Below are 27,520 nucleotides of genomic sequence, written 5' to 3' on the forward strand. Positions count from 1 at the left end.
AACATACAGCCAATAATGTCTAAACCACTGGTAATAAAAGTGAGTGCACCCCTAGGCAAAAATGTGCGAATTGGGCCCAATATGTCAATATTTTGTGTGGCCACCAATATTTTCAAGCACTGCCTTAACCCTCTTGGGCATGGAGTTCATCAGAGCTTCACAGGTTGCCACTGGAGCCCTCTTCCACTCCTCCATGACGACATCACGGAGCTGGTGGATGTTAGTGATCTTGCGCTCCTCCACCTTCCATTTGAGGATGTTCCACAGATGCTCAATGGGGCTTAGGTCTGGAGACATGCTTGGTCAGTCCATCACCTTTACCCTCAGCAAGGCAGTGGTCTTGGAGGTGTGTTTGGGGTCGTTATCATGTTGTAATCTTACCCTGCTGCCCAGTCTCTGAAAAGAGGGGATCATTTTCTGCTTCAGTATATCACAGTACATGTTGGCATTTATGGTTCCCTCAATGAACTGTAGCTCCCCTGTGCAGGCAGCACTCATGCAGCCCCAGACCATGACACTCTCACCACCATGTTTGTAGGCAAGACACACTTGTCTTTGTACTCCTCACCTGGTGGCCATCACACACGCTTGACACCATCTGAAACAAAAAGGTTTATCTTGGTCTCATCAGACCACAGGACATGGTTCCAGTAATCCATGTCTTTAATCGGCTTGTCTTCAGCAAACTGTTTGTGAGCTTTCATCTTTACATGATCTTTGCATCATCTTTTGAAGAGGCTTCCTTCTGGGAGGACAACCATGCAGACCAATTTGATGCAGTGTGTGGCATATGGTCCGAGCACTGACAGGCTGACCCCCCACCCCTTCAACCTCTGCAGCAATGCTGTCAGCACTCATACGTCTATTTCCCAAAGACAACCTCTGTACATGATGGTAAGCACGTGCACTCAACTTCTTTGGTCGACCATGGCAAGTGGAACCTGTCCTGTTAAACCGCAGTATGGTCTTGGCCACCGTGCTGCAGCTCAGTTTCAGGGTCTTGGCAATCTTATTAGCTTAGGTAAAGCAGCAATTCTTTTTTTCAGATCCTCAGAGAGTTCTTTGCCATGAGGTTCCATGTTGAACTTCCAGTGACCAGTATGAGAGAGTGAGAGCGATAACACCAAACTTAACACACCTGCTCCCCATTCAAACCTGAGACCTTGTAACCCTAACCAGTCACATGGCACTGGGGAGGGAAATTGGATAATTGGGCCCAATTTGGACATTTTCACTGGTATGTACTAACTTTTGTTGCCAGCGGTTTAGACATTAATGGCTGTGTGTTGAGTTATTTTGAGGGGACAGCAGATTGACACTGTTATACAAGCTGTACACTCACTACTTTACATTGTAGCAAAGTGTAATTTCTGTGTTTTTACATGAAAAGATATAATAAAATATTTACAAAAATGTAAGGGGTGTATTCACTTTTGTGAGATACTGTATGTGTGCATGGCCACATAGGTTAACATAAAAGGGCGATTAGACTAGAGGCAGAAAAAAAAGGCAAATGCCCTTAACCACTTGCCGACCAGCCACCGTGTATATACTGTGGCAAAGTGGCGCTATTGCACGAAATGACGTACCTGTACGTCATTTTGTTCAATAGCCACTAGATGGTCCCATCATGCCGCCAGAGGCACAATCACGCAGTGATTGGCTAGCGGGAATGTCAATCAATGAGTCCAGCGGACCCGATGTCCGCAGCCCTCCCGGGGTTGTAAACAAAGTAGATTGTCATTCTGCAAGGGGACAGGATAGCAGCAGCAGGAACCCGGATCTCTGTCTTCCCCCAATCAGTGCAACCCCCCCCAGTTAGTAAGCATCCACTAGGGACACAATTAATACTTTGATCGCCCCTGATGTTGAAACCCTTCCTTGCCAGTGTCATTAGTACTGTAACAGTGCATTTTTTTTAGCACCGATCACTGTATTAGTGTCACTGGTCCCCAAAAAGTGTCAATTAGATATCCGATATGTCTGCTGAAATGTAGTCTCGCTAAAAAAATGCTGATTTCTGTCATTACTAGTAAAAGAAATTAAAAAAAAAAATTCTATTAAAATATTGCATCGTTTGTAGAAGCTATAACTTTTGTGAAAACCGATCAATATACACTTATTGGAATCTTTTTCATTTTTTATATTTAAAAACTTTATTTATTTTTCCTATATAAATACATTTCACATAAGCAAAGAAAAACAACCACGGAAAAACATCAATATCCTATCCCTTTTAAAAATCCCCTCCCCCCCCAATTGCGCTTCCTTAGCTAGTTCCTCTCAATCTATAAAGGAAGTATAACTGCGCTAGCTACTAAAAAACACAGCAGCAACTTAAATTGTGACAAGCAAAAGTATGTAGGTGTAAGGGCTAAGTTGCGCTAACGGGTACTAAATCCACAGAGAGATGTTAGATAAAGCACACTAATGATAGTCCACAAAATGACAAGTCCGTATCCAAAATTAAAAGGCACAGTCCAAAAATGAATGATTCCAGTGGTGGATGGTTAAACCAACATTCAAATCCCCTTACCGGAAAACAGAATGGAGTTCGCCCAAAAACTCAAATCGGATCCAAACACTCAGCCTTCAGTCAATATGATCAGAAGTCCTCACATCCACAGGTGGTGGTTATATGTAAAGAAAAATAGACAATCCATAGCGTAATACTGTTGAATGCTATTCCATCACCCAGAGGAGTGCACACCGTCACCAGATGGCTGATAGTAGAAAACACCAGTGACCTTAAGTCCCAAATGCTTACCAGATAGTATGTAATTAAAGGTAATGATTGGAAATGGAAGTGCCACACAGAGCCCTCTCCCAACACCACTGCCTCTTACCAGATATAAATTAATGAGAGCCACACAATCTGTCGTCCAGTCCCCGGAGCCAATAGCTCTAGTGGGCCTTCCAAATTATGCCAGGTTCTCCCAGATTGCCATAGGTTAAACCACTCTCTCCAGAAGCCAATCCTTGGAGTAGATGTCACCAGGAGAAGATTCTAATGCTGACTCGATCATGTATCATATGGTATATAAAAAACAAAGGCACTACATAGTGCATTACCAAAGACACTTTTAATAAAGAAAAGACAGCAACTTACAGAAGATGAAACAGATATCAGCGAGGATAAGGCAGGCCGCCGGCCGGTCGGCTCCTCCGCCCGTCCTATTCAACACTCGATCCCACAAGCAGGTGACGTCAGCACGCCGCGACCGACGCACGTTTCGTCAAATGTGACGTTTTCAAGGTACGGGCGGCGCGCTGACGCCACCGCTTATGTATGGAAGACACATCCCCCCATGTGATCCACTCAGGCAGCACGAACCGCCATGTTGGATAAGGGAAAAGACAGCTACAATGCCAATTACTGAGAAGGCTGCTGCCGTACATATCAAATCATAAAAAATTGTACATATAATACAAAAAATATAAATATCAAAAATTACCACAAAAAGCAAGAGCTAAATGAAGTTTTATAATTAATATTGCAATAAATGGTTTAAATAGCACCATCTGCTGGCAAGCACAGGCGGCATCTTAAAATCAATATTCTGAGTCGTGTGAAAACCAAGCACCTGTGCAAAACTGCCACAGACTATCGTAGGCATTTATCAGGAGCCAGATTTCATGATCCCGCACTCCAGATTAAATTAAATTTATAATTATATAAATGAGGGACAAAAATTCACACGCTCGCTCAAAGGTCCAATAGGACCACCTAATGATAATTACAGGTGTACCCAGAGTCAACTCCCACCAATATGATGTAGACCTTTTCTAATAAATAATAAAAAAATAAAAACATAATAGATTACAAATGTGTTAGTATCTCATTTGAATAAATTATTTATAAGTAAAAAATATTTTTAAAAGGAAAAAGTCTCTCCCTACTGGTAATTAGAAATCAGAAAGGGAGTAGACCCATCATAACAAACCCCTTGGTCACTAAGCCGTATCAATAAAAGCGTTGACATCAGTATCGACATTAAGCCCATAGGGCCTATATGTTCTGACCCTATGGATCCAGGACATCTCCATCCTGGAGATACTCCGTACTAGGGGCTCACCCCTCCAATTGGGGGTAAACTTATCAATCCCCAAGAATAATATATTCCTAGGGTCTTTATTATGGGTTGTCAAGAAATGCTTCGAAACAGAGTGCCTATCAAAACCTTTACGGATGTTAGCAATATGTTCATTAAGTCGAACACTCAAAGGGCGCTTAGTCCGCCCTATGTATTGTAACCCGCACGGACACTGGAGCAGATATACCACTCCAGTGGTCGTGCAGGAGACAAAGGGGCTTATTTTAAAGGTTTTACCATTACTGGTAGAAACAAATTCTTTTGTGTTCTTTTTCTTAATACAGTTCAATCGACAAACCTGGCATCTATTACATTTATAAAACCCTTTCAGTTGTTCTAAAAACGTAGGTTGTTTAATCGGAGGTTCAATAATATTAGGAGCAACCAGATCACGAAGGTTGGGTGTCCCTTTGAAAATAACGCGTGGTTTTTCGACCACAATATTTTTCAAAACGGGATCATTCTGCAGGATGTGCCAGTGACGCTGGATGATTTTTTTGATGCCCATATGTTGGTTGGAGAAGGTTGTGATGAAAGATGGACAAGCATTAACATCAACACCTCTCTCCCGAACTTTAGGCCTCAACAAATCTAATCTGTCCATCCTGCTAACCGTCTCTAAGGACTCAATAAGAGTACCATGGTCATAGCCCTTCTCTAGAAACCTCTCTGTGAGGACCTGTGCCTGAGCCAGGAACTCACCATGATCCGAACAATTGCGTCGTAGACGCATAAATTGCCCCTTGGGGACCGCTTTCAACCAGGACTCATGGTGACAACTGTCCACCGGGATATACGAGTTCCTGTCAGTGGCTTTGAAATGCGTCTTTGTAATGAACCTGCCATTAAGAATCGAAATTGACAAGTCCAAAAAGATGATGTTGTTCTGGCTGGTCTCGTAATTTAAATGTATACCTCTGGTAAAGATGGGAAGCAGCCTGTGTCTGGACAACTAGTCCTCATCCCGGTTAGAGAATTTGAAACAATAACTATTCCATATCAGTGATCCCAGAATTCACCGATGGTGGGGAGGGAGGTTGGGACTATAGCGGACTAAATTGTCAAAAAGTTTGTAGGTAAGCCAAGAGAAAAACAAAAAAGAAATGTTAAAATATAAACAATATTTATTCAAACATTGAAAAAAGTCGACATGAAAGTAATAGAAAGAGTAATACAGTACAACATGTTACATATATAATGTGGTAGTAGTCGATTTGACGGGTGAAAGCCTATGTTCAATGCATTTCGCTTTCCGCTTCGTCAGGAACTTTGGCGTAATGTATTCACCCTTTTATGGAATTAGGACTACATTAAGACCTTCAAAATGTATACATGAAAAAAGGAAAAAACATATATGAGTACAAATTCATGTCTTAATAGTGAGAAAAATTGGCAATTTTCATTTTAATCCTTGTATAAAGATGTACAGAATCAAGAAAGAAAAGACAAAGAGCTTACCACACTTAAAAATGTTGTACCTAATACATAAAGATATTGGACCAAAGATTGCGTCTCCCAGAGGCTTGCTTTATGGCTCCAAACCAAATAATCCCTGGCAGGGCCCCTAAGGGGTCCTCCATGGAGATGGTTAAGAGGTATGAATTGGACCAGTCTTGAATGGGTGCCACCACAGCGGACAGTAGGTGGAGCCCGGAGTTCTGTGGACACAAATAATATGCGTTGTATAATATGTCTGATGTAATACAGACTTGTTTGGAATGGATAGACATCAATTATAATATAATAATTGGTTAAAGCTCCTAAGGGGTTAATAACCAGGATAACATCACAAAACCTACTGCCGAACTGCCAAAACTAGGGTCAGCTCATTGGGACTGGACATGGAAGGCAAGAGCGTTAAGCCAGTAGTTCCATCCATGTTCAAAATATTGAGTCTGCAGCTAGGAGTATATGCTCCAACTGGTTGCCCAATACAGGTATGTGTACAGAAATGATCCATAATCAGATCGACAAACTAAGCCACAGGGCTTAGCTGTCTCCGAAACAGAGCTGGAGTGTAAGGGGTGGTCAGACCCAACAGATTGGGTGTCTTACCTTCAAACCGATAAAGCCGCGGGTCGGGAGAACCGCCATGGCTCATCCTCCCGCGCCCGCGGCTTAAGACTGGTCCCGCCGGAAGTGACGCATGTCCGCAATCGTCACTTCCGGCGCGGGCGCCATATTGTCGGATGTCCGCCGCTAAAGGTCAATAGATCTCCGTGGCTGCACATCCGCACCGGCTGGGTCAGCCGGAGGGGGCAAGCAAGAGTGTTGTCCCCTGCTTGGCGCCCGAATCCATACCTAAAAGCGAGCCAATGGACAAGCAGGGAGTGAATCCAGATCCATTACATTAGTGAATACAGTGTTGAGAAACTGGAAAGTTATATTGAGTAAATTTAACAAGCAGAAGCAAAACCAAAACCAAAAGAAAAAAAGAAGAAAAGAAAAACAACCCTAAATGGGTTGTAATACAAATACAGCATTAGGGACCTGTCAAAGACATATATGTCCAACTGATAATTTCTATATAAACATCAAATAGGCAACTCTTGGTATGAAATAAACAGGGACATGAAAAATAGGGAAGTGAAGAAAAATAAATAAGGAAAGAGGGGGGGGGAAAGGGTAGGAAGATGGGAAAGAGAAGCATCCCATATTGTGAGGGTTCTCAGACATGGTCCCCCTGATAACCCAGATATCCAAGAACGGACCCATATAAAGAGTAAACATAAGATCCCCATACCTGACTTCCTCCAACGTATGAGAGAATTTTAAATAGGGAACAGTAGTCCCCTTATTAGAAAGTACCAGTATAACCTGTATGTCAGATAAAGAAAAAAAAAAAAAAAAAAAAAAACACAAAACGGATAAGCAATGGTCAGTTGAATGGACCAATGGGCCTCCTAGGATGAGGCCATTATAGAAGTAAAAAGATGAAGAGACTTTGACTACTAAAAAGTTGCAGATGGTTGTATATTGAGTGAAATCAATATCTACATGGGTAAGTACTAATGATTTGTTCTGTAATGGGGCCCGTTATCAGAACGACCTAGGGGGACAGAAGTAGGATAGAGAGGTTCAGGGATCTAAAGGAAGGACTTATATGAAACAGCAGTATTAAGTCCTGGCCATTGGGTGGCCTGTAGATTAAAAATCCAACTAGCCTCTTTACGGAGGACTTTGTTATCGAAGTCACCCCCCCGTGGATTGAAGGGGATGACCTCGAGAACAGCGAACCTAACGTAATCGGGGTCAAAATCATGATGCACACCGACGTGCTTACAGATGGGCGTATAAATGAGGCCGACCTCTAGATAGTATAGGTGGTCCTGTATACGCTTGGCTAGTTTCCGCTTGGTCTTTCCTACGTAGAAAGCCCCACATTTACAGAGGGCGATGTAAACCACCCCCTGTGTTTGGCAATCTGCGTAGGATCGACATTTATGGATGCCTCCCCTGGGAAGAGGGAAGGAAGGACCCTCCAGGACCCATGGACAAAAGTCACAGGCACCACATTTGAACGTACCTATGGGGGAAGGCTCCCCTTCAGATTGCTCAGTGTAATGGCTGTGGACCAGGGAATCACGGATTGACCGGGACCGACGAAAGGTTAACTGGGGGTATGTAGATACATATTTAGAGATGGTGTGGTCTTCCCTAAGGAAGTGCCAGTTTTTGGCAAGGAGGTTGCGCACCAGATGATGGTCTGTATTAAATTTTGTCACAATTCTAGTGACTGCATCCTTTTTGCCTTTTCTCTTGCCAAAAATTAATTTATCTCTCTCCAATCCACAAGCCTTGTTATAGGCCCGTTTGAGGACCCTGTTGCTGTACCCCCGGGCCAGGAGTCGTTGACGGAGGGAATCCGCCTCCCTTTTAAAATCCATTTCCTTGGTACAGATCCTACGTATTCTCAGGTACTGGGAATAAGGGATACTTCGTACCAATGAACGCGGATGGCTGCTATCAAAATGGAGTATTGTGTTACCCGCTGTATCCTTACGGTGTAGCGTGGTGTAAATCGATCCATCCGGATCCAACACCACCTCAGTATCCGGGAAGGCCAATCTGTTCCTATGCCACTGCATCGTAAATTTGAGGTTGAATGAATTTTCACCTAGGAGTAACATGAACGATTGTAATTCCTCCAGCGACCCCGTCCACACCATAAGTACATCGTCGATGTATCTTCTCCAAAGGAGTATATGGTTGAGGAGGGGGTCGCCGGACTCCCCCGCGAACAGGGCACGCTCCCATCCCCCCAGGTACAGGTTGGCATACGATGGGGCACAGGAAGTCCCCATCGCTACCCCCTGCACCTGGAGGAATGTGTTGCCATTGAATGTAAAGATGTTGGAATTGAGAATGTGTTTCAAAAGTTTTAAAAGAAAATCAGCTTTTGGCCAGAACGAGCGTCCCTGTTCCCGGAGGAAACCAGCGACCACCTCCAACCCCTTGCTGTGGGGGATGCTGGAGTAGAGTGCCTCGATGTCAATGGCTACTAGGATGGAGTGGCAAGGAACAGATAGTCCCTCCAGGGTTTTAAGGAGTTCAATGGTATCTTTTAAATAGGAGGGTAATCTCACCACATGTGGTCTCAATTGATCGTCCAAATACTTGCTAGCTGTCTCCGATACACAGCCCATACCGGAGACTATTGGGCGCCCGGGGGGAGCAACAAGGTCCTTATGGACCTTGGGCAAGGCGTAAAAGGTCGGAGTGATTGGCCATCTCGTTGAAAGGTAGCCTAAAAGGTCTTGGTCAATGATTCCCTGGTCAAAAGCATCACGAAGCAAGTCATTAAATTCATTGATTTTATCTTGTATGCAGTCCGAAGATATGGGTGCATACCAGTCTGGATTGGACAATATTTTGTCACACATCGTGACGTATTGACCACGATCCATAACGACGACATTGCCCCCCTTGTCGGCGGGTTTGATGACAATGTCGTCGTTATGGATCAAGTGGTCAAGTGCGCATTTTTGGGACACGCTTAGATTGTGTTTAGGTACAGGGTTCGTAGATAGAGACTCAATGTCTCTCACCGACTGACGGAGAAAAGCCCACACAGCGGGGCATGTTTGAAGTTTGGGGAAAGTTTTGGACTTAGCTTTGTATTTATGTGGACTGTCTTCTGGTAGTGGTTCCTCATCAGATGAGGAGGATGACATAGAGTCATTCTCCTCCCCTCCATATTTTTCATTTTCACTTAGAAGTTGCATTAGGATTTTCAAGGTTTTAAAGTCCTGTATTTTAAAATCCTTGTATGTATCATCACTACCAGGGACCTTGTCTTTCTCCTTGTCAAAGATGTATCTGAACGTCAGATTTCTGGCGAAAAGATGCAGGTCCTTGACTAGTTCAAACTTGTCCAAGCCGTTAGTCGGGCAAAAATTCAACCCCAGTGTTAATACTTCTTTTTCAGAGGGTGATAAATCATATGAGGATAAATTAATTATATCTAAATCATAATTTTTCAGATTTGCTTGATGACGTGTTGGTCCATCGGGCCTAGTTTTTTGTCGCCCAGCGCTGGGGGTGGCAATAGTGATCCCTGCGCTGGGGTAGCCCCTAAAGGGGGCAAGGTGTCAAGTTCAGAGGTTGTTAGCTCCCTATTTATATTTTTGGGCATGGCTCCCATAAGTGTGTATTGTGATGTATTGCCATTAGAGCTAAACATGGAGGTACATGAAGATTCACTGCTAGCACTGAGGGTCCCCATCGCCCCTCTGCTTCCGCCAGGATTTTGTTTAGGCTTCGGTGTAATTTCATGTGGGGATGCTCCTCTTTTGCCCGGTTTGTGGGAAGATGTATCATGAGTGTCATTGCCCAAGCCCTTTTTGGGGGGTCGGCCCCTCCCTACTTTCCCCTTAATTGATGAAGCATTAGATCTATGGGACTATGTTGCCGATGAGAGGGAGGTATCGGATACTGATCTTGGTAACTCCGTCTCTTGGGCTGGTCTATTTCTATTAGGTCTACCCCCACGTGGCCATGCGGGTTTTTGCCATTTATAGGCATAACCGCCTGCAAATGCCAAACGGTCTTTGTGATATTTAAAATCTTTTTTGACTATGAGATTGGTATTAAACCGCTCGAGGTGTTGAATGAGATCTTGCTCCCGTTTGGTATATTCAACATTTTGCAACGTGGGTTTTTTGTCCTGAAGGAGGGCCAATTCCTTATCTACCTCGTCAAGATCGTGCCTGTACTTATCCCTGAGTAGCTCCATCATCCTGGCCGTGCAAGCGGTTAAATTTTGTTCCCATAATGCACGGAATTGTGGATCAGTGATCTCGAAGGACGGGAAAACCTGGATTCTAAGTCCTAAGGGATTGATTTTATCCCGAAGATACTTGTCAAAGTATCGAATATGCCATCCAAGGCTCGACTTACGTTCAAGTAGTTTCTTCGTTTTTTGGAAATGGACATCCAAATTGATGTCTTGTTCAGTGTGGGAGACACACGTCTGTTCTAAAGTATCCAGGAATTTTTCCCATCCTATACCGCTTAGTTGTGCCATGGTCGTGGAGCCACCCAGGAGCAGTCAGTTGGTAAGTAATGCCTGAGGAAGGGAAAAGGGGAAAAAAAAAAAAAAGGGTACAGTGGAAACCAAGTATAGTGTGAGTCCTGTATAGGGAAGTGAGAGTAGATAGACAGGGAAAAAGGGGGGTGGTAAAGGGGGAAAGTCAGAAAAAAGGGGGGGGGGAAAGAAAGGGAAAAAAAATAAAAATAATAACGAGTGCCTATAATACTGTGATTGTACAAATGGCTATATAGTTGCCAATATGCTATAACTCAACATTAGCTGAGTGGTAAATAGAACCAGGAGGTAGGTTTCTACAATTTACAAAAACTTGTTAATAAGGTCTGGGAAAGAAAGGACCAAACATAAGATCAACAATGTTAAGGACATAGGCTGCTGAAGAAGACGGGTTTTCCACCCTCGTATTTAGTAATTAGAAAAGATGGGAAGCAGCCTGTGTCTGGACAACTAGTCCTCATCCCGGTTAGAGAATTTGAAACAATAACTATTCCATATCAGTGATCCCAGAATTCACCGATGGTGGGGAGGGAGGTTGGGACTATAGCGGACTAAATTGTCAAAAAGTTTGTAGGTAAGCCAAGAGAAAAACAAAAAAGAAATGTTAAAATATAAACAATATTTATTCAAACATTGAAAAAAGTCGACATGAAAGTAATAGAAAGAGTAATACAGTACAACATGTTACATATATAACGTGGTAGTAGTCGATTTGACGGGTGAAAGCCTATGTTCAATGCATTTCGCTTTCCGCTTCGTCAGGAACTTTGGCGTAATGTATTCACCCTTTTATGGAATTAGGACTACATTAAGACCTTCAAAATGTATACATGAAAAAAGGAAAAAACATATATGAGTACAAATTCATGTCTTAATAGTGAGAAAAATTGGCAATTTTCATTTTAATCCTTGTATAAAGATGTACAGAATCAAGAAAGAAAAGACAAAGAGCTTACCACACTTAAAAATGTTGTACCTAATACATAAAGATATTGGACCAAAGATTGCGTCTCCCAGAGGCTTGCTTTATGGCTCCAAACCAAATAATCCCTGGCAGGGCCCCTAAGGGGTCCTCCATGGAGATGGTTAAGAGGTATGAATTGGACCAGTCTTGAATGGGTGCCACCACAGCGGACAGTAGGTGGAGCCCGGAGTTCTGTGGACACAAATAATATGCGTTGTATAATATGTCTGATGTAATACAGACTTGTTTGGAATGGATAGACATCAATTATAATATAATAATGGGTTAAAGCTCCTAAGGGGTTAATAACCAGGATAACATCACAAAACCTACTGCCGAACTGCCAAAACTAGGGTCAGCTCATTGGGACTGGACATGAAAGGCAAGAGCATTAAGCCAGTAGTTCCATCCATGTTCAAAATATTGAGTTTGCAGCTAGGAGTATATGCTCCAACTGGTTGCCCAATACAGGTATGTGTACAGAAATGATCCATAATCAGATCGACAAACTAAGCCACAGGGCTTAGCTGTCTCCGAAACAGAGCTGGAGTGTAAGGGGTGGTCAGACCCAACAGATTGGGTGTCTTACCTTCAAACCGATAAAGCCGCGGGTCGGGAGAACCGCCATGGCTCATCCTCCCGCGCCCGCGGCTTAAGACTGGTCCCGCCGGAAGTGACGCATGTCCGCAATCGTCACTTCCGGCGCGGGCGCCATATTGTCGGATGTCCGCCGCTAGAGGTCAATAGATCTCCGTGGCTGCAAATCCGCACCGGCTGGGTCAGCCGGAGGGGGCAAGCAAGAGTGTTGTCCCCTGCTTGGCGCCCGAATCCATACCTAAAAGCGAGCCAATGGACAAGCAGGGAGTGAATCCAGATCCATTACATTAGTGAATACAGTGTTGAGAAACTGGAAAGTTATATTGAGTAAATTTAACAAGCAGAAGCAAAACCAAAACCAAAAGAAAAAAAGAAGAAAAGAAAAACAACCCTAAATGGGTTGTAATACAAATACAGCATTAGGGACCTGTCAAAGACATATATGTCCAACTGATAATTTCTATATAAACATCAAATAGGCAACTCTTGGTATGAAATAAACAGGGACATGAAAAATAGGGAAGTGAAGAAAAATAAATAAGGAAAGAGGGGGGGGGGGGGGAAAGGGTAGGAAGATGGGAAAGAGAAGCATCCCATATTGTGAGGGTTCTCAGACATGGTCCCCCTGATAACCCAGATATCCAAGAACGGACCCATATAAAGAGTAAACATAAGATCCCCATACCTGACTTCCTCCAACGTATGAGAGAATTTTAAATAGGGAACAGTAGTCCCCTTATTAGAAAGTACCAGTATAACCTGTATGTCAGATAAAGAAAAAAAAAAAAAAAAAAAACACAAAACGGATAAGCAATGGTCAGTTGAATGGACCAATGGGCCTCCTAGGATGAGGCCATTATAGAAGTAAAAAGATGAAGAGACTTTGACTACTAAAAAGTTGCAGATGGTTGTATATTGAGTGAAATCAATATCTACATGGGTAAGTACTAATGATTTGTTCTGTAATGGGGCCCGTTATCAGAACGACCTAGGGGGACAGAAGTAGGATAGAGAGGTTCAGGGATCTAAAGGAAGGACTTATATGAAACAGCAGTATTAAGTCCTGGCCATTGGGTGGCCTGTAGATTAAAAATCCAACTAGCCTCTTTACGGAGGACTTTGTTATTGAAGTCACCCCCCCGTGGATTGAAGGGGATGACCTCGAGAACAGCGAACCTAACGTAATCGGGGTCAAAATCATGATGCACACCGACGTGCTTACAGATGGGCGTATAAATGAGGCCGACCTCTAGATAGTATAGGTGGTCCTGTATACGCTTGGCTAGTTTCCGCTTGGTCTTTCCTACGTAGAAAGCCCCACAAGAGAAAAGGCAAAAAGGATGCAGTCACTAGAATTGTGACAAAATTTAATACAGACCATCATCTGGTGCGCAACCTCCTTGCCAAAAACTGGCACTTCCTTAGGGAAGACCACACCATCTCTAAATATGTATCTACATACCCCCAGTTAACCTTTCGTCGGTCCCGGTCAATCCGTGATTCCCTGGTCCACAGCCATTACACCGAGCAATCTGAAGGGGAGCCTTCCCCCATAGGTACGTTCAAATGTGGTGCCTGTGACTTTTGTCCATGGGTCCTGGAGGGTCCTTCCTTCCCTCTTCCCAGGGGAGGCATCCATAAATGTCGATCCTACGCAGATTGCCAAACACAGGGGGTGGTTTACATCGCCCTCTGTAAATGTGGGGCTTTCTACGTAGGAAAGACCAAGCGGAAACTAGCCAAGCGTATACAGGACCACCTATACTATCTAGAGGTCGGCCTCATTTATACGCCCATCTGTAAGCACGTCGGTGTTAATCATGATTTTGACCCCGATTACGTTAGGTTCGCTGTTCTCGAGGTCATCCCCTTCAATCCACGGGGGGGTGACTTCGATAACAAAGTCCTCCGTAAAGAGGCTAGTTGGATTTTTAATCTACAGGCCACCCAATGGCCAGGACTTAATACTGCTGTTTCATATAAGTCCTTCCTTTAGATCCCTGAACCTCTCTATCCTACTTCTGTCCCCTTAGGTCGTTCTGATAACGGGCCCCATTACAGAACAAATCATTAGTACTTACCCATGTAGATATTGATTTCACTCAATATACAACCATCTGCAACTTTTTAGTAGTCAAAGTCTCTTCATCTTTTTACTTCTATAATGGCCTCATCCTAGGAGGCCCATTGGTCCATTCAACTGACCATTGCTTATCCGTTTTGTGTTTTTTTTTTTTTTTTTTTTTTTTTTCTTTATCTGACATACAGGTTATACTGGTAATTTCTAATAAGGGGACTACTGTTCCCTATTTAAAATTCTCTCATACGTTGGAGGAAGTCAGGTATGGGGATCTTATGTTTACTCTTTATATGGGTCCGTTCTTGGATATCTGGGTTATCAGGGGGACCATGTCTGAGAACCCTCACAATATGGGATGCTTCTCTTTCCCATCTTCCTACCCTTTTCCCCCCCCCTCTTTCCTTATTTATTTTTCTTCACTTCCCTATTTTTCATGTCCCTGTTTATTTCATACCAAGAGTTGCCTATTTGATGTTTATATAGAAATTATCAGTTGGACATATATGTCTTTGACAGGTCCCTAATGCTGTATTTGTATTACAACCCATTTAGGGTTGTTTTTCTTTTCTTCTTTTTTTCTTTTGGTTTTGGTTTTGCTTCTGCTCGTTAAATTTACTCAATATAACTTTCCAGTTTCTCAACACTGTATTCACTAATGTAATGGATCTGGATTCACTCCCTGCTTGTCCATTGGCTCGCTTTTAGGTATGGATTCGGGCGCCAAGCAGGGGACAACACTCTTGCTTGCCCCCTCCGGCTGACCCAGCCGGTGCGGATGTGCAGCCACGGAGATCTATTGACCTCTAGCGGCGGACATCCGACAATATGGCGCCCGCGCCGGAAGTGTCGATTGCGGACATGCGTCACTTCCGGCGGGACCAGTCTTAAGCCGCGGGCGCGGGAGGATGAGCCATGGCGGTTCTCCCGACCCGCGGCTTTATCGGTTTGAAGGTAAGACACCCAATCTGTTGGGTCTGACCACCCCTTACACTCCAGCTCTGTTTCGGAGACAGCTAAGCCCTGTGGCTTAGTTTGTCGATCTGATTATGGATCATTTCTGTACACATACCTGTATTGGGCAACCAGTTGGAGCATATACTCCTAGCTGCAGACTCAATATTTTGAACATGGATGGAACTACTGGCTTAATGCTCTTGCCTTCCATGTCCAGTCCCAATGAGCTGACCCTAGTTTTGGCAGTTCGGCAGTAGGTTTTGTGATGTTATCCTGGTTATTAACCCCTTAGGAGCTTTAACCAATTATTATATTATAATTGATGTCTATCCATTCCAAACAAGTCTGTATTACATCAGACATATTATACAACGCATATTATTTGTGTCCACAGAACTCCGGGCTCCACCTACTGTCCGCTGTGGTGGCACCCATTCAAGACTGGTCCAATTCATACCTCTTAACCATCTCCATGGAGGACCCCTTAGGGGCCCTGCCAGGGATTATTTGGTTTGGAGCCATAAAGCAAGCCTCTGGGAGACGCAATCTTTGGTCCAATATCTTTATGTATTAGGTACAACATTTTTAAGTGTGGTAAGCTCTTTGTCTTTTCTTTCTTGATTCTGTACATCTTTATACAAGGATTAAAATGAAAATTGCCAATTTTTCTCACTATTAAGACATGAATTTGTACTCATATATGTTTTTTCCTTTTTTCATGTATACATTTTGAAGGTCTTAATGTAGTCCTAATTCCATAAAAGGGTGAATACATTACGCCAAAGTTCCTGACGAAGCGGAAAGCGAAATGCATTGAACATAGGCTTTCACCCGTCAAATCGACTACTACCACGTTATATATGTAACATGTTGTACTGTATTACTCTTTCTATTACTTTCATGTCGACTTTTTTCAATGTTTGAATAAATATTGTTTATATTTTAACATTTCTTTTTTGTTTTTCTCTTGGCTTACCTACAAACTTTTTGACAATTTAGTCCGCTATAGTCCCAACCTCCCTCCCCACCATCGGTGAATTCTGGGATCACTGATATGGAATAGTTATTGTTTCAAATGTATACCTCTGGTGTTATTATTTAAGGATTCGAGGAAGTCAATCAAATCTGACTCTTGACCATCCCACAGGAGGAGGATGTCATCTATATATCTGGCCCACAACACCAACTGTGGTCTGCTGTGACCATAGATGACATCCTCCTCCCATTGGGCCATAAACAAATTGGCCAAGGACGGGGCGTATTTAGCGCCCATTGCTACCCCAGTATCTTGTCGGTAGAACAATCCACCGAACCAAAAGTAGTTGTGCTTAGTGGCAAACACTAGTAGTTCCATGATAAATGAAATCTGTGGATTAGGTAGGCCCGATTCTCTGTTCAGATACATGTTGACTGCATCCAGACCCAACTCATGGGGAATAATTGTATATAGTGACGACACATCTGCCGTCACCATCCACATACCTCTAGTAGGAGTAAAATTGGAAAGGGTGTTAATGACCTGCCTGGTGTCCCGAATGTAAGAAGGCATCCTTTGTACTAGAGGTTGCAAGTAAAGGTCAATATATTTCCCCACCCGGGACGTCACAGAGTCAATGCCACTGACAATGGGACGTCCCGGGGGGGAAGTCAGACTTTTATGGATCTTTGGCAAGTAATATATGACAGGGGTACGCGGGCATTTCGGCACAAGAAAAGATGACTCCTTCTTGTTAAGAATGTTGAGTTGGCGACCCCTGTCTACAATACTCTCCAATTCACGTTTATAGAGACCCTTAGGATCCTTTGACAGGACGGAATAGGTGGAGCCATCATCCAGGATACGATGCATCTCCTGCAAATAATCGCATCTATCCAGGACGACTATAGCTCCACCCTTATCCGCAGGTCTAATGACTAATTCCTTATTTTTACATAAGGAATCAAGTCCCTCCTGCAAATCTCTATTTAATTTGCATTTGTGCACTTTCATAGACTCAAGGTCTCTAAGTACAATATCCCTAAAAACCTTGATAGATGGGGCCAAAGATCCCGGAGGGTTAAATAGAGAAGCGTTCGATAACCCTGAGTGGTGAAACTCAGATGTTAAGCGATTCTCTTTAATGGGATTGCTAGCCATATAACGCTTAATATTGACCCTCCTGATGAATTTATGCACATCCATGTAGGTTTCAAAAGTTTGTTATGATGGGTCTACTCCCTTTCTGATTTCTAATTACCAGTAGGGAGAGACTTTTTCCTTTTAAAAATATTTTTTACTTATAAATAATTTATTTAATTGAGATACTAACACATTTGTAATCTATTATGTTTTTATTTTTTTATTATTTATTAGAAAAGGTCTACATCATATTGGTGGGAGTTGACTCTGGGTACACCTGTAATTATCATTAGGTGGTCCTATTGGACCTTTGAGTGAGCGTGTGAATTTTTGTCCCTCATTTATATAATTATAAATTTAATTTAATCTGGAGTGCGGGATCATGAAATCTGGCTCCTGATAAATGCCTACGATAGTCTGTGGCAGTTTTGCACAGGTGCTTGGTTTTCACACGACTCAGAATATTGATTTTAAGATGCCGCCTGTGCTTGCCAGCAGATGGTGCTATTTAAACCATTTTTTGCAATATTAATTATAAAACTTCATTTAGCTCTTGCTTTTTGTGGTAATTTTTGATATTTATGTTTTTTGTATTATATGTACAATTTTTTATGATTTGATATGTACGGCAGCAGCCTTCTCAGTAATTGGCATTGTAGCTGTCTTCTCCCTTATCCAACATGGCGGTTCGTGCTGCCTGAGTGGATCACATGGGGGGATGTGTCTTCCATACATAAGCGGTGGCGTCAGTGCGCCGCCCGTACCTTGAAAACGTCACATTTGACGAAACGTGCGTCGGTCGCGGCGTGCTGACGTCACCTGCTTGTGGGATCGAGTGTTGAATAGGACGGGCGGAGGAGCCGACCGGCCGGCGGCCTGCCTTATCCTCGCTGATATCTGTTTCATCTTCTGTAAGTTGCTGTCTTTTCTTTATTAAAAGTGTCTTTGGTAATGCACTATGTAGTGCCTTTGTTTTTTATATACCATATGATACATGATCGAGTCAGCATTAGAATCTTCTCCTGGTGACATCTACTCCAAGGATTGGCTTCTGGAGAGAGTGGTTTAACCTATGGCAATCTGGGAGAACCTGGCATAATTTGGAAGGCCCACTAGAGCTATTGGCTCCGGGGACTGGACGACAGATTGTGTGGCTCTCATTAATTTATATCTGGTAAGAGGCAGTGGTGTTGGGAGAGGGCTCTGTGTGGCACTTCCATTTCCAATCATTACCTTTAATTACATACTATCTGGTAAGCATTTGGGACTTAAGGTCACTGGTGTTTTCTACTATCAGCCATCTGGTGACGGTGTGCACTCCTCTGGGTGATGGAATAGCATTCAACAGTATTACGCTATGGATTGTCTATTTTTCTTTACATATAACCACCACCTGTGGATGTGAGGACTTCTGATCATATTGACTGAAGGCTGAGTGTTTGGATCCGACTTGAGTTTTTGGGCGAGTTCCTCTCAATCCCCTGTCTCTCCTCCTCCTCCATCATTATTTCAGAGTAATCCTTAGACTTCTTAAATTCTATCCATTTACCCCATACCTCTGAAAAGTTTTCTACTTGATCTTTGTCTCTACTACATATGTACTCCATTTTATAAATATACTCGATCCTTTCAAATCAATCCTTAATCTTTGGTCTTTCTGGATCCTGCCATTTCTTTTTACTCCCTTAGCTGCAATTAATAAATAAGGTATTGCTGTATGTTTATATTGTTTTTTTTAGGCATTTCTGTTTTATAGAATAGGCAGAACCATGGGTCATTTGGTATATCCCTTCCTGTTATTATTTTTAAATACAACTGTACCTCTTTCCAATAGTCCACAATCTTCCTGCAATTCCACCACAGGTGAGCCATATTACCCATTTGAGTACATCCCCTCCAACACGGGGGGGGGGGGGGGGATTTATCTACTTGATATTTATACGCCTTATCTGGAGTTCTATACCACCTCGCAATGCATTTATCATTAGTTTCTATCGTATTAACATCCGTTGCTGTCTCGTGAACTGCTTTTATAACCTTATTTACTTGTTGTTGCGTAAGACATGCCCCCAACTCCACCTCCCATTTTTTGTCATGGGAGGTGGAGTTGACATTTGGATCCGCTAATGTAGGTAATATATTGTATATCTGGGATGTTTTGTTTCATTTTAGTTTGTGAATTGCATAATTTTACTATTGAATTCAAGTTCTCTTCTGATCTAATTGGTTGCGGTAATGTTGCCACAAAATGTTTCAGTTGTAAATACCTCCATTCGTCAAACCGTAACCCTTCATATTTATTTGTGCACATTTTCCCTTATGTCCTTCAATTGTGCCATCTCAATCCATTCCCCATAATGTGTCCTTTTTGGGGAAGGGCAATTGGAAGCATCTGAAGCTTTTACAGTATTTTGGGTAATATTACCAACTTTATCATGTTTATGCATCCCACCCATGATAAAGATTCTCTTGTTATTTCTTTAATTTCATATTTTATATCATTTATCAAGGGCAAATAATTATCTTAGAATAAGTTCTTAGGAGACGATGTTATTTTTATTCCGAGGTACTTTAATTCCCTCTCCTCCCATGTGAAGGGAAATTCCTTCTGTAGTGCTAGTTCTTCCTTTTTACTCAGATTTATATTCATAATTACGGATTTTACAGGGTTGATCTTTAAATGTGCGAGTTCCCCATATATTTTCAATTCCTTTATTAGGTTTGGGAGCATGATTCTAGGGTTGGATATATAAAACAGCATATCGTCTGCATATCCTCGTCTTCTCCTGTCATCACCCCCCAAATTTCCTATTTGAGTCCTGTAATTTTTTTTGTCTCACAGAATATAAGGCCCTATAATAGCTATGAAATAACCTTGTGATATCTGCTGTTGTGAACATCATTTCCCCTTTACTGTTTTTTATCTTCTCTATAAAGTTTATCGATTTCTTATTTTTAAGTGTTCTCGCTGGGTATTTCCCCCGGTTTGTTTCCCCATTTATACCTTTCTTTAGCCATACTGTTAAATACCCATCTAGTCTCCTGTTCCAATAACTCTTTCAACTCCTCCCTTTTCCTTACCAGATGCTTCCAATTGCCCTTCCTTACCAGATTGGGGAAGGGCAATTGGAAGCATCTGAAGCTTTTACAGTATTTTGGGTAATATTACCAACTTTATCATGTTTATGCATCCCACCCATGATAAAGATTCTCTTGTTATTTCTTTAATTTCATATTTTATATCATTTATCAAGGGCAAATAATTATCTTAGAATAAGTTCTTAGGAGACGATGTTATTTTTATTCCGAGGTACTTTAATTCCCTCTCCTCCCATGTGAAGGGAAATTCCTTCTGTAGTGCTAGTTCTTCCTTTTTACTCAGATTTATATTCATAATTACGGATTTTACAGGGTTGATCTTTAAATGTGCGAGTTCCCCATATATTTTCAATTCCTTTATTAGGTTTGGGAGCATGATTCTAGGGTTGGATATATAAAACAGCATATCGTCTGCATATCCTCGTCTTCTCCTGTCATCACCCCCCAAATTTCCTATTTGAGTCCTGTAATTTTTTTTGTCTCACAGAATATAAGGCCCTATAATAGCTATGAAATAACCTTGTGATATCTGCTGTTGTGAACATCATTTCCCCTTTACTGTTTTTTATCTTCTCTATAAAGTTTATCGATTTCTTATTTTTAAGTGTTCTCGCTGGGTATTTCCCCCGGTTTGTTTCCCCATTTATACCTTTCTTTAGCAATACTGTTAAATACCCATCTAGTCTCCTGTTCCAATAACTCTTTCAACTCCTCCCTTTTCCTTACCAGATTCTGATATATCTCCGGGCCTGTTAATGTTTTTACCTTATGTGCCTGCTCTAATTCATATATTTCTTTCAGAAGTCTATTCACATTACTAGATCTTTCCTTCTTTCTTTTTGAACCAATAGATATCAAAATTCCTCTGACAAATGCTTTATGTGCCTCCCAAACTGTTGCCTCTGATATTCCTGGGGTCTTGTTTACAAGAAAATACTGTTTTAACTCTTCCGTCATTCTATCTATAACTTCTTTATCCATTATAAAGTCTTCATTTAATCTCCAGTTACATGTCCTTGGATGGGTATTTTAAAATTTAAGTTTTGCTACTACTGGTGCATGATCTGATATTGTAATTTATTTCTATGGGTGTTTTCTCAACAGCTTCCAACATTCTATGTTCCACCATTATATAATCAATTCTTGAGTACGTCCGGTGCACCGGGGAGTAGAATGTGTAATCTCTTACCCCAGGATGTTGGGTCCAGCATGCATCCACCAGTTGACATTGGTGAAATTTTTTTTTTAAGCGCCCTTAAAGCGGTAGTATCCCGCTTTTTTACACTTTTACCTACAGGTAAGCCTATAATAAGGCTTACCTGTAGGTACAATTAATATCTCCTAAACCGGCACGGTTTAGGAGATATTTGCAGTGCATGCAGCCGCTCACGCGAGCGGCGCATGCGCTTTGAAGGTCCGGGGGGACCTTGAGTTTTGCTTGCCGGGAGCTTGCCGGAAAATCACTCCCGCGCACACGCGCGGGAGTGACGTCATCGGCGGAGCCGCCGAACCCGGAAGAGACGTCGAGGGATCATGGCAGCGCCCGCAGCGATGTCCGGGGGTCTGTGTCGGGGCTTCGTTCTAAGGTAAGTAATACATAATGAGCTAGTATTTGATGTATACTAGCTCATTATGGCTTTGTCTTGCAGTTTTTTTTTTTTTTTTTTGTTCGCGATTTTGGGTTTACAACCGCTTTAATTGAGAATTCCCAGTCCCCGGAGCACCTGACATACTATCTACTCCTGGGTCCATACATAAATTCAAGTCTGCGAGAATTACTACCCCCCTTTAAAATCTGTTAGTTTTCCTAGGATTTCCTTCACATAGCCTTTTGGGTTTTTATTCGGACTATATGGATTCGCCAATGTACACTCTGTCCCTTGCAAAATTTCCTTTACAAATATAAATCGTCCCTCTGGGTCTACCTTCCTGATGTTTAATGTATGCTTAACCTCCTTTTTTTTTTTTTTTTTTTTTTTTTTTTTTTTATAAATAAAATTTAAAAATCTAATTTTTACATCAATTTAGGCCAATATGTATTCTGCTACATATTTTTGGTAAAAAAAATTCCAATTTAGCATGCTAAAGATGCTAAATTAGATTTTTTTTTACCAAAAATATGTTGCAGAATACATATTGGCCTAAATTGATGAAAAATTAGATTTTATTTTTTTTATTTTTTTAGGTGTGTTTTATAGCAGGAAGTAAAAATATATATATATATATATATATATATATATATATATATATATATATTTTTTTTTCAAATTGTTGCTCTTTTTCTGTTTATAGCGCAAAAAATAAAAACTGCAGAGGTGACCAAATACCACAAAAGAAAGCTCTATTTGTGGGAAAAAAGGACATAAATGTTATTTGGGTACAGCGTCGCATGACTGCGCAATTGTCAGTTAAAGTAGCACATTGCCGTTTCACAAAAAAATGGACTGGTCATTAAGAGGGTAAAACCTTCCGGTTCAGAAGTAGTTAAAAGCTGTGTTTTTTACACCCAATGTCCATGAGGCCTAAATGGTCCTTTCACACTATGTTTTTTTTACAAGGGATTCAAAGTCTCCCTCCAGTCAGGATCAGTCCACTACTACAGTATACATACTATATTCTCCTCCAATTTTTTTTTGTTTGTTGACTCTCAGTATATTAGTGTACATGTTTGTTTGCGGTAACTGGACATTTTGCGATTTTTTTTCTCAGAAAACCTGTTGTAATCTTTGGACAAGCTTCTTGTAAGGCTCATAGGCAGGATGTGGCTTTGTAGACACAGAACTCTGGTGTAATTTGTGCTACAAACAAAACAGGGGTTTCCTGAGAAATGTCGGGTTTCACAATGAGTGAAATCATTGATGTTTATGCTTTTTTACCCCTTTCCTGACCACTTCTTTTTCTATAGCTGACATTCTTGTTTACATACTTGTGAGTTGACGCAATGGAGCTGATAGCAGGGAAAATGACTTTGGCATAAAACTATGTAGCGAATAGGGATCCCCCGCCCTGCTAGGCACACCGAATTGCTACAGACTCACTGAGACCGGAAACAGTACATGCAGCCTTGTTTTGTAGTTTTATTAGGGGTAATAAACTTGGATGGGGATAGGGATATTATGGGATGCCCACTTCACTGGAACAAAAGCCTCTTCAGGGACACAACTATATACACTCTCTATATACACTCCTCTTCCTCCAGCATATCACTTGCTTGCAGAACAAATCAGACCCAGCTGGAACACTGTTTTAGGAGATCTGGCAAGACCTTGGAGCCTCAGGAAAAGCCCTTAGAAGGCAGGGACCTTAGACTCCTTTGGTGTGTAGAAAAATTCCCAGAGTTAAGCTATCTTCCTGTGGCTAGTGATCCCATCAACACCTTCATGCACTCCCTGCCCACCTGCGTGCAGCTGCCCCTTTCACTAGTCGTCCTGGCTAATCTTCCACAGTCCTCCCAGACTGACACTCCTCAATCGTCTCAGCCTGTCTCTCAGTCCTCCTGACAGTCTCACTCACCAGCCACCTGGCTGTCTTCTCCCTGGAGACCACCTGGATGTGCTCGCTGGCTCCTGCTGTCCTCACACCTGCCCCCGCATCTCTGGATAGGACTCCTTTGTGTGTCCTGAGAGGATCCCTCCAGCACTCGAGCCCCAGGCCTGAGGTCACCCCCCCCCCCCCAGACTAGGGGGCTACCCTCAAGGGCCTCCAACAGCCTCCTCAGCACTCAATCTTCAAAGTTTTACCTAAACTCTCCTGCCCCTGATGGGCTGACCCTGAATATATATATATATACACGAGGTGTCTGCCCCCTTCCAGTGCTTCTGGGGATCGGCTGGGGCCCTCATAAATACTCCAATCAGCTCCTTCTAACACAGGAAGAACTTGGCTGGCTTGCAGAGTGGCAGGAGAGCATCTGGACATCTCCTAGACCAGTGATGGTGAACTTTGGCACCCCAGATGTTTTGGAACTACATTTCCCATGATGCTCATGTACTTTGCAGTATAGTTGAGCATCATGGGAAATTTAATTCCAAAACATCTGGGGTGCCAAGGTTCACCATTACTGTCCTAGGTAATGAACTTCAGCCAGAACTGAGCCTCCCTGCTGTACCAACCAGCTCCCAAGGCACTCTCCTTGCAGTTCTTGCAGCACTCCACATGGTCATCTGTTAGCATGCCTCTCCGCTGACAGGCTGAGTGGTCTGCTGATAGTGGAGGCATTAAGGGACAGCCAAAGGATGTGGCTGCAATGTGCCCAGGTCTGTGTTAGAGGATGAAACAATATAAAAAAGACAAAGAATAATAGGTGGGACTTTACCAGTGTAATCTCTCAAATCACAATTCACAAAAACATTAAAATCCTAGAATTTTTATTAATCCAAGTTTAAAAAGTCAGGTTGTACATTTAAAACCATGTAATGTAAACACCCTCAATGAGCACTCTCAAATGGCCAATCCATAGCATAAAAAATTAAACCCAATAGGCCAAGTGTTACTTCCCCCAAAGCTGCTGTCACATTTAAAATCGGCGAGCCATGTCATACAGTGATCTGTAACTGCAGAAAGACCCATCTTCCCCCGTGGCAGACAGCTTGTAGTTCTCAATGGACTATGAAAGCCTGTATAGAGGTATAGTGCCACCCCCGTGGGGGCAGCTAGATATTTATTTTCCTCCTGTGCTGCTCTGACCCTAGGAACTTCCCAGCCCATCTGACACCCTAGGTTCTGACATAGTGTATACCCATTTAAATGAAACACAGACACAATGCAAACTGAGTTCAACAGTATTTGTATTACCTAGGCAGCAAAAGGGGTTTATAAGAGCCTCGATCAGCAAAATCCTGGGAAAAACACCCCAAAACTTGGTTGAATTGAACACTCAGCCATCTGATATGTACAATATACAGCTGCAAGAAAAAGTATGTGAACCGTTTGGAATGATATGGATTTCTGCACAAATTGGTCATAAAATGTGATCTGATCATCATCTAAGTCACAACAATAGACAATCACAGTCTGCTTAAACTAATAACACACAAAGAATGAAATGTTGCCATGTTTTTATTGATAACACCATGTAAACATTTACAGTGCAGGTGGAAAAAAGTATGTGAACCCCTAAACTAATGACATCTCCAAGAGCTAATTGGAGTGAGATGTCAGCCAACTGGAGTCCAATCAATGAGATGAGATTGGAGGTGTTGGTTACAGCTGCCCTATAAAAAACACACACCAGTTCTGGGTTTGCTTTCCACAAGAAGCATTGCCTGATGGGAATGATGCCTCACACAAAAGAGCTCTCAGTAGACCTACGATTGAAAATTGTTGACTTGCATAAAGCTGGAAAGGGTTATAAAGTATCTCCAAAAGCCTTGCTGTTCATCAGTTCACGGTAAGACAAATTGTCTATAAATGGAAAAAGTTCAGCACTGCTGCTACTCTCCCTAGGAGTGGCCGTCCTGTAAAGATGACTGCAAGAGCGGATATCTTGTTACAATGGGTGGATGATATGGTCTATCTGGGGGTGCGTGTCTCCAGGGACGTCACAGACTTAATAACACTTAACTTAGAGCCGGTGGTTAGGGCCCTTTTGAAGGCATGGGAGAACCTGCCCCTTTCTCTCTTGGGCTGCATTAACCTTGTTAAGATGAAAGTGTTGCCTAAATTTACGTATCTCTTTCGCAATTCCCCGCAATGGATACCGAAGTCGTTCTTCATAACCCTTAATAGATTGTTTTCCTCCTTTTTGTGGGGGCTGTGCCCCCCTAGGTATACATTTTCTACCCTAATGTGCCCCCTCTCCCACAGGGGGGCTAGCCTTCCCAGATTGCCACAAGTACTTCCTTGCGTCTCAATTGGTTTCTGCTGTTTGGTGGTTGAACCCGGATCTTTACAACTCTGCGGTTGCGGTGGAGGCAGCGGTGCTCGGCTCCGTGGAGGCACTCACCCACTTGCTCTTTAGGGGCTCCAAGGCCCCACACAGGCTCACTGCCTCCATGACCACGGTACTGCGGGCTTGGAGACTCGGTTTACAGCTCGAGGGATACCCGGGCACGGCTGTCTCCCCCAATGCGCCATTGTGGCACAACCCCACCCTGCCGCATCTCTATTCTCTCCCCGATCCTGTGGTGTGGACCAGATATAACGTCAAGAAGATTTTGGAACGTATCCTCTGATCTCTCTTTTCCTCCCTTAACTCACTTTATTGAAACCTTCAATGTCCCGTCATCCCTAGTATTTAGATATCTACAGTTCTCTCATGCCTTCAGATCCCAGTTCCCGCCCGGTGGCTCACAAGTGGTGCAGCCGGATCTGGAGCGGGTTCTGTGACACGACTGTTCAGAGCGGGCGGTGTCGATTCTCTAAGCACACCTCCTCTGGGTCCACTCTCCGGAGCTCTCTGGCCTCCATGCTCGCTGGGCCCGGGACGTTCCGGACTTGGACCCGGAGGACTGGATCAATATGTGGGAACTCCCTTTCAAAATGCTGGTCTCCCTTAGAGATATACTCATACAGTTCAAAATAGCTCATAGAGCCTACCTCACCCCATACCGGTTACACAAGATACATGTCTCCCATTCCCCGGAGTGCTGGCGATGTGGCCAGGACCTGGGTGACTTCCTACACATTTTTTGGACCTGCCCTCATCTATCTGCCTTTTGGTCTGAGGTACTCCAGTTGATTGAAAAGGTCTCGCTTATTAAACTTGATCCTTCTCCAAGGATATGTATACTATGTATACTAGGACGCTGGATGACTTGGTGCCTCGGGTGGCGGATTGGACGTTGCTGGGTCTCTTGCTCTTTTATGCCAGGAAAACCATTGTACTTCATTGGCGACTCCGATCCCCACCCACGGTACTACAGTGGAAGCTATTGGTGAACTCGGTCCTTCCTCTTTATAAAGACACGTATGCACACAGAGGCTGCCCGAAAAAGTATGACAGAGTGTGGGCCAAATGGCTTTCTGATCCCTCCACAGCTGCGAGTTGCTGAGGCGGGTCTCGCCCCCCGACCTCGGGCGTCTGGCGACACTCACATCAGCCTGCAAAGGGATTTTCCCCTGTACC

The 27,520-nt window shown here is 42.8% G+C and overlaps 1 protein-coding gene across 1 annotated transcript in view; it reads left to right on the forward strand.

Annotated features, from left to right (window-relative positions):
• Positions 1–15,187: 15,187 nt before the first annotated feature.
• LOC309568294 (nicotinamide N-methyltransferase-like) overlaps positions 15,188–27,520 on the forward strand; it is a gene marked incomplete at its 5' end in the record, with an annotated part of 59,980 nt that continues 47,647 nt past the window's right edge. Inside the window, one exon of the mRNA XM_082273959.1 lies at positions 15,188–15,233. Coding sequence (XP_082130085.1) covers positions 15,188–15,233 — 46 coding nt within the window. The remainder of the gene's footprint in view (positions 15,234–27,520) is intronic.

The sequence above is a fragment of the Pelophylax lessonae genome (assembly GCF_965119305.1).
Source record: "Pelophylax lessonae genome assembly, chromosome: 12".
Lineage (NCBI taxonomy): Eukaryota > Metazoa > Chordata > Amphibia > Anura > Ranidae > Pelophylax > Pelophylax lessonae.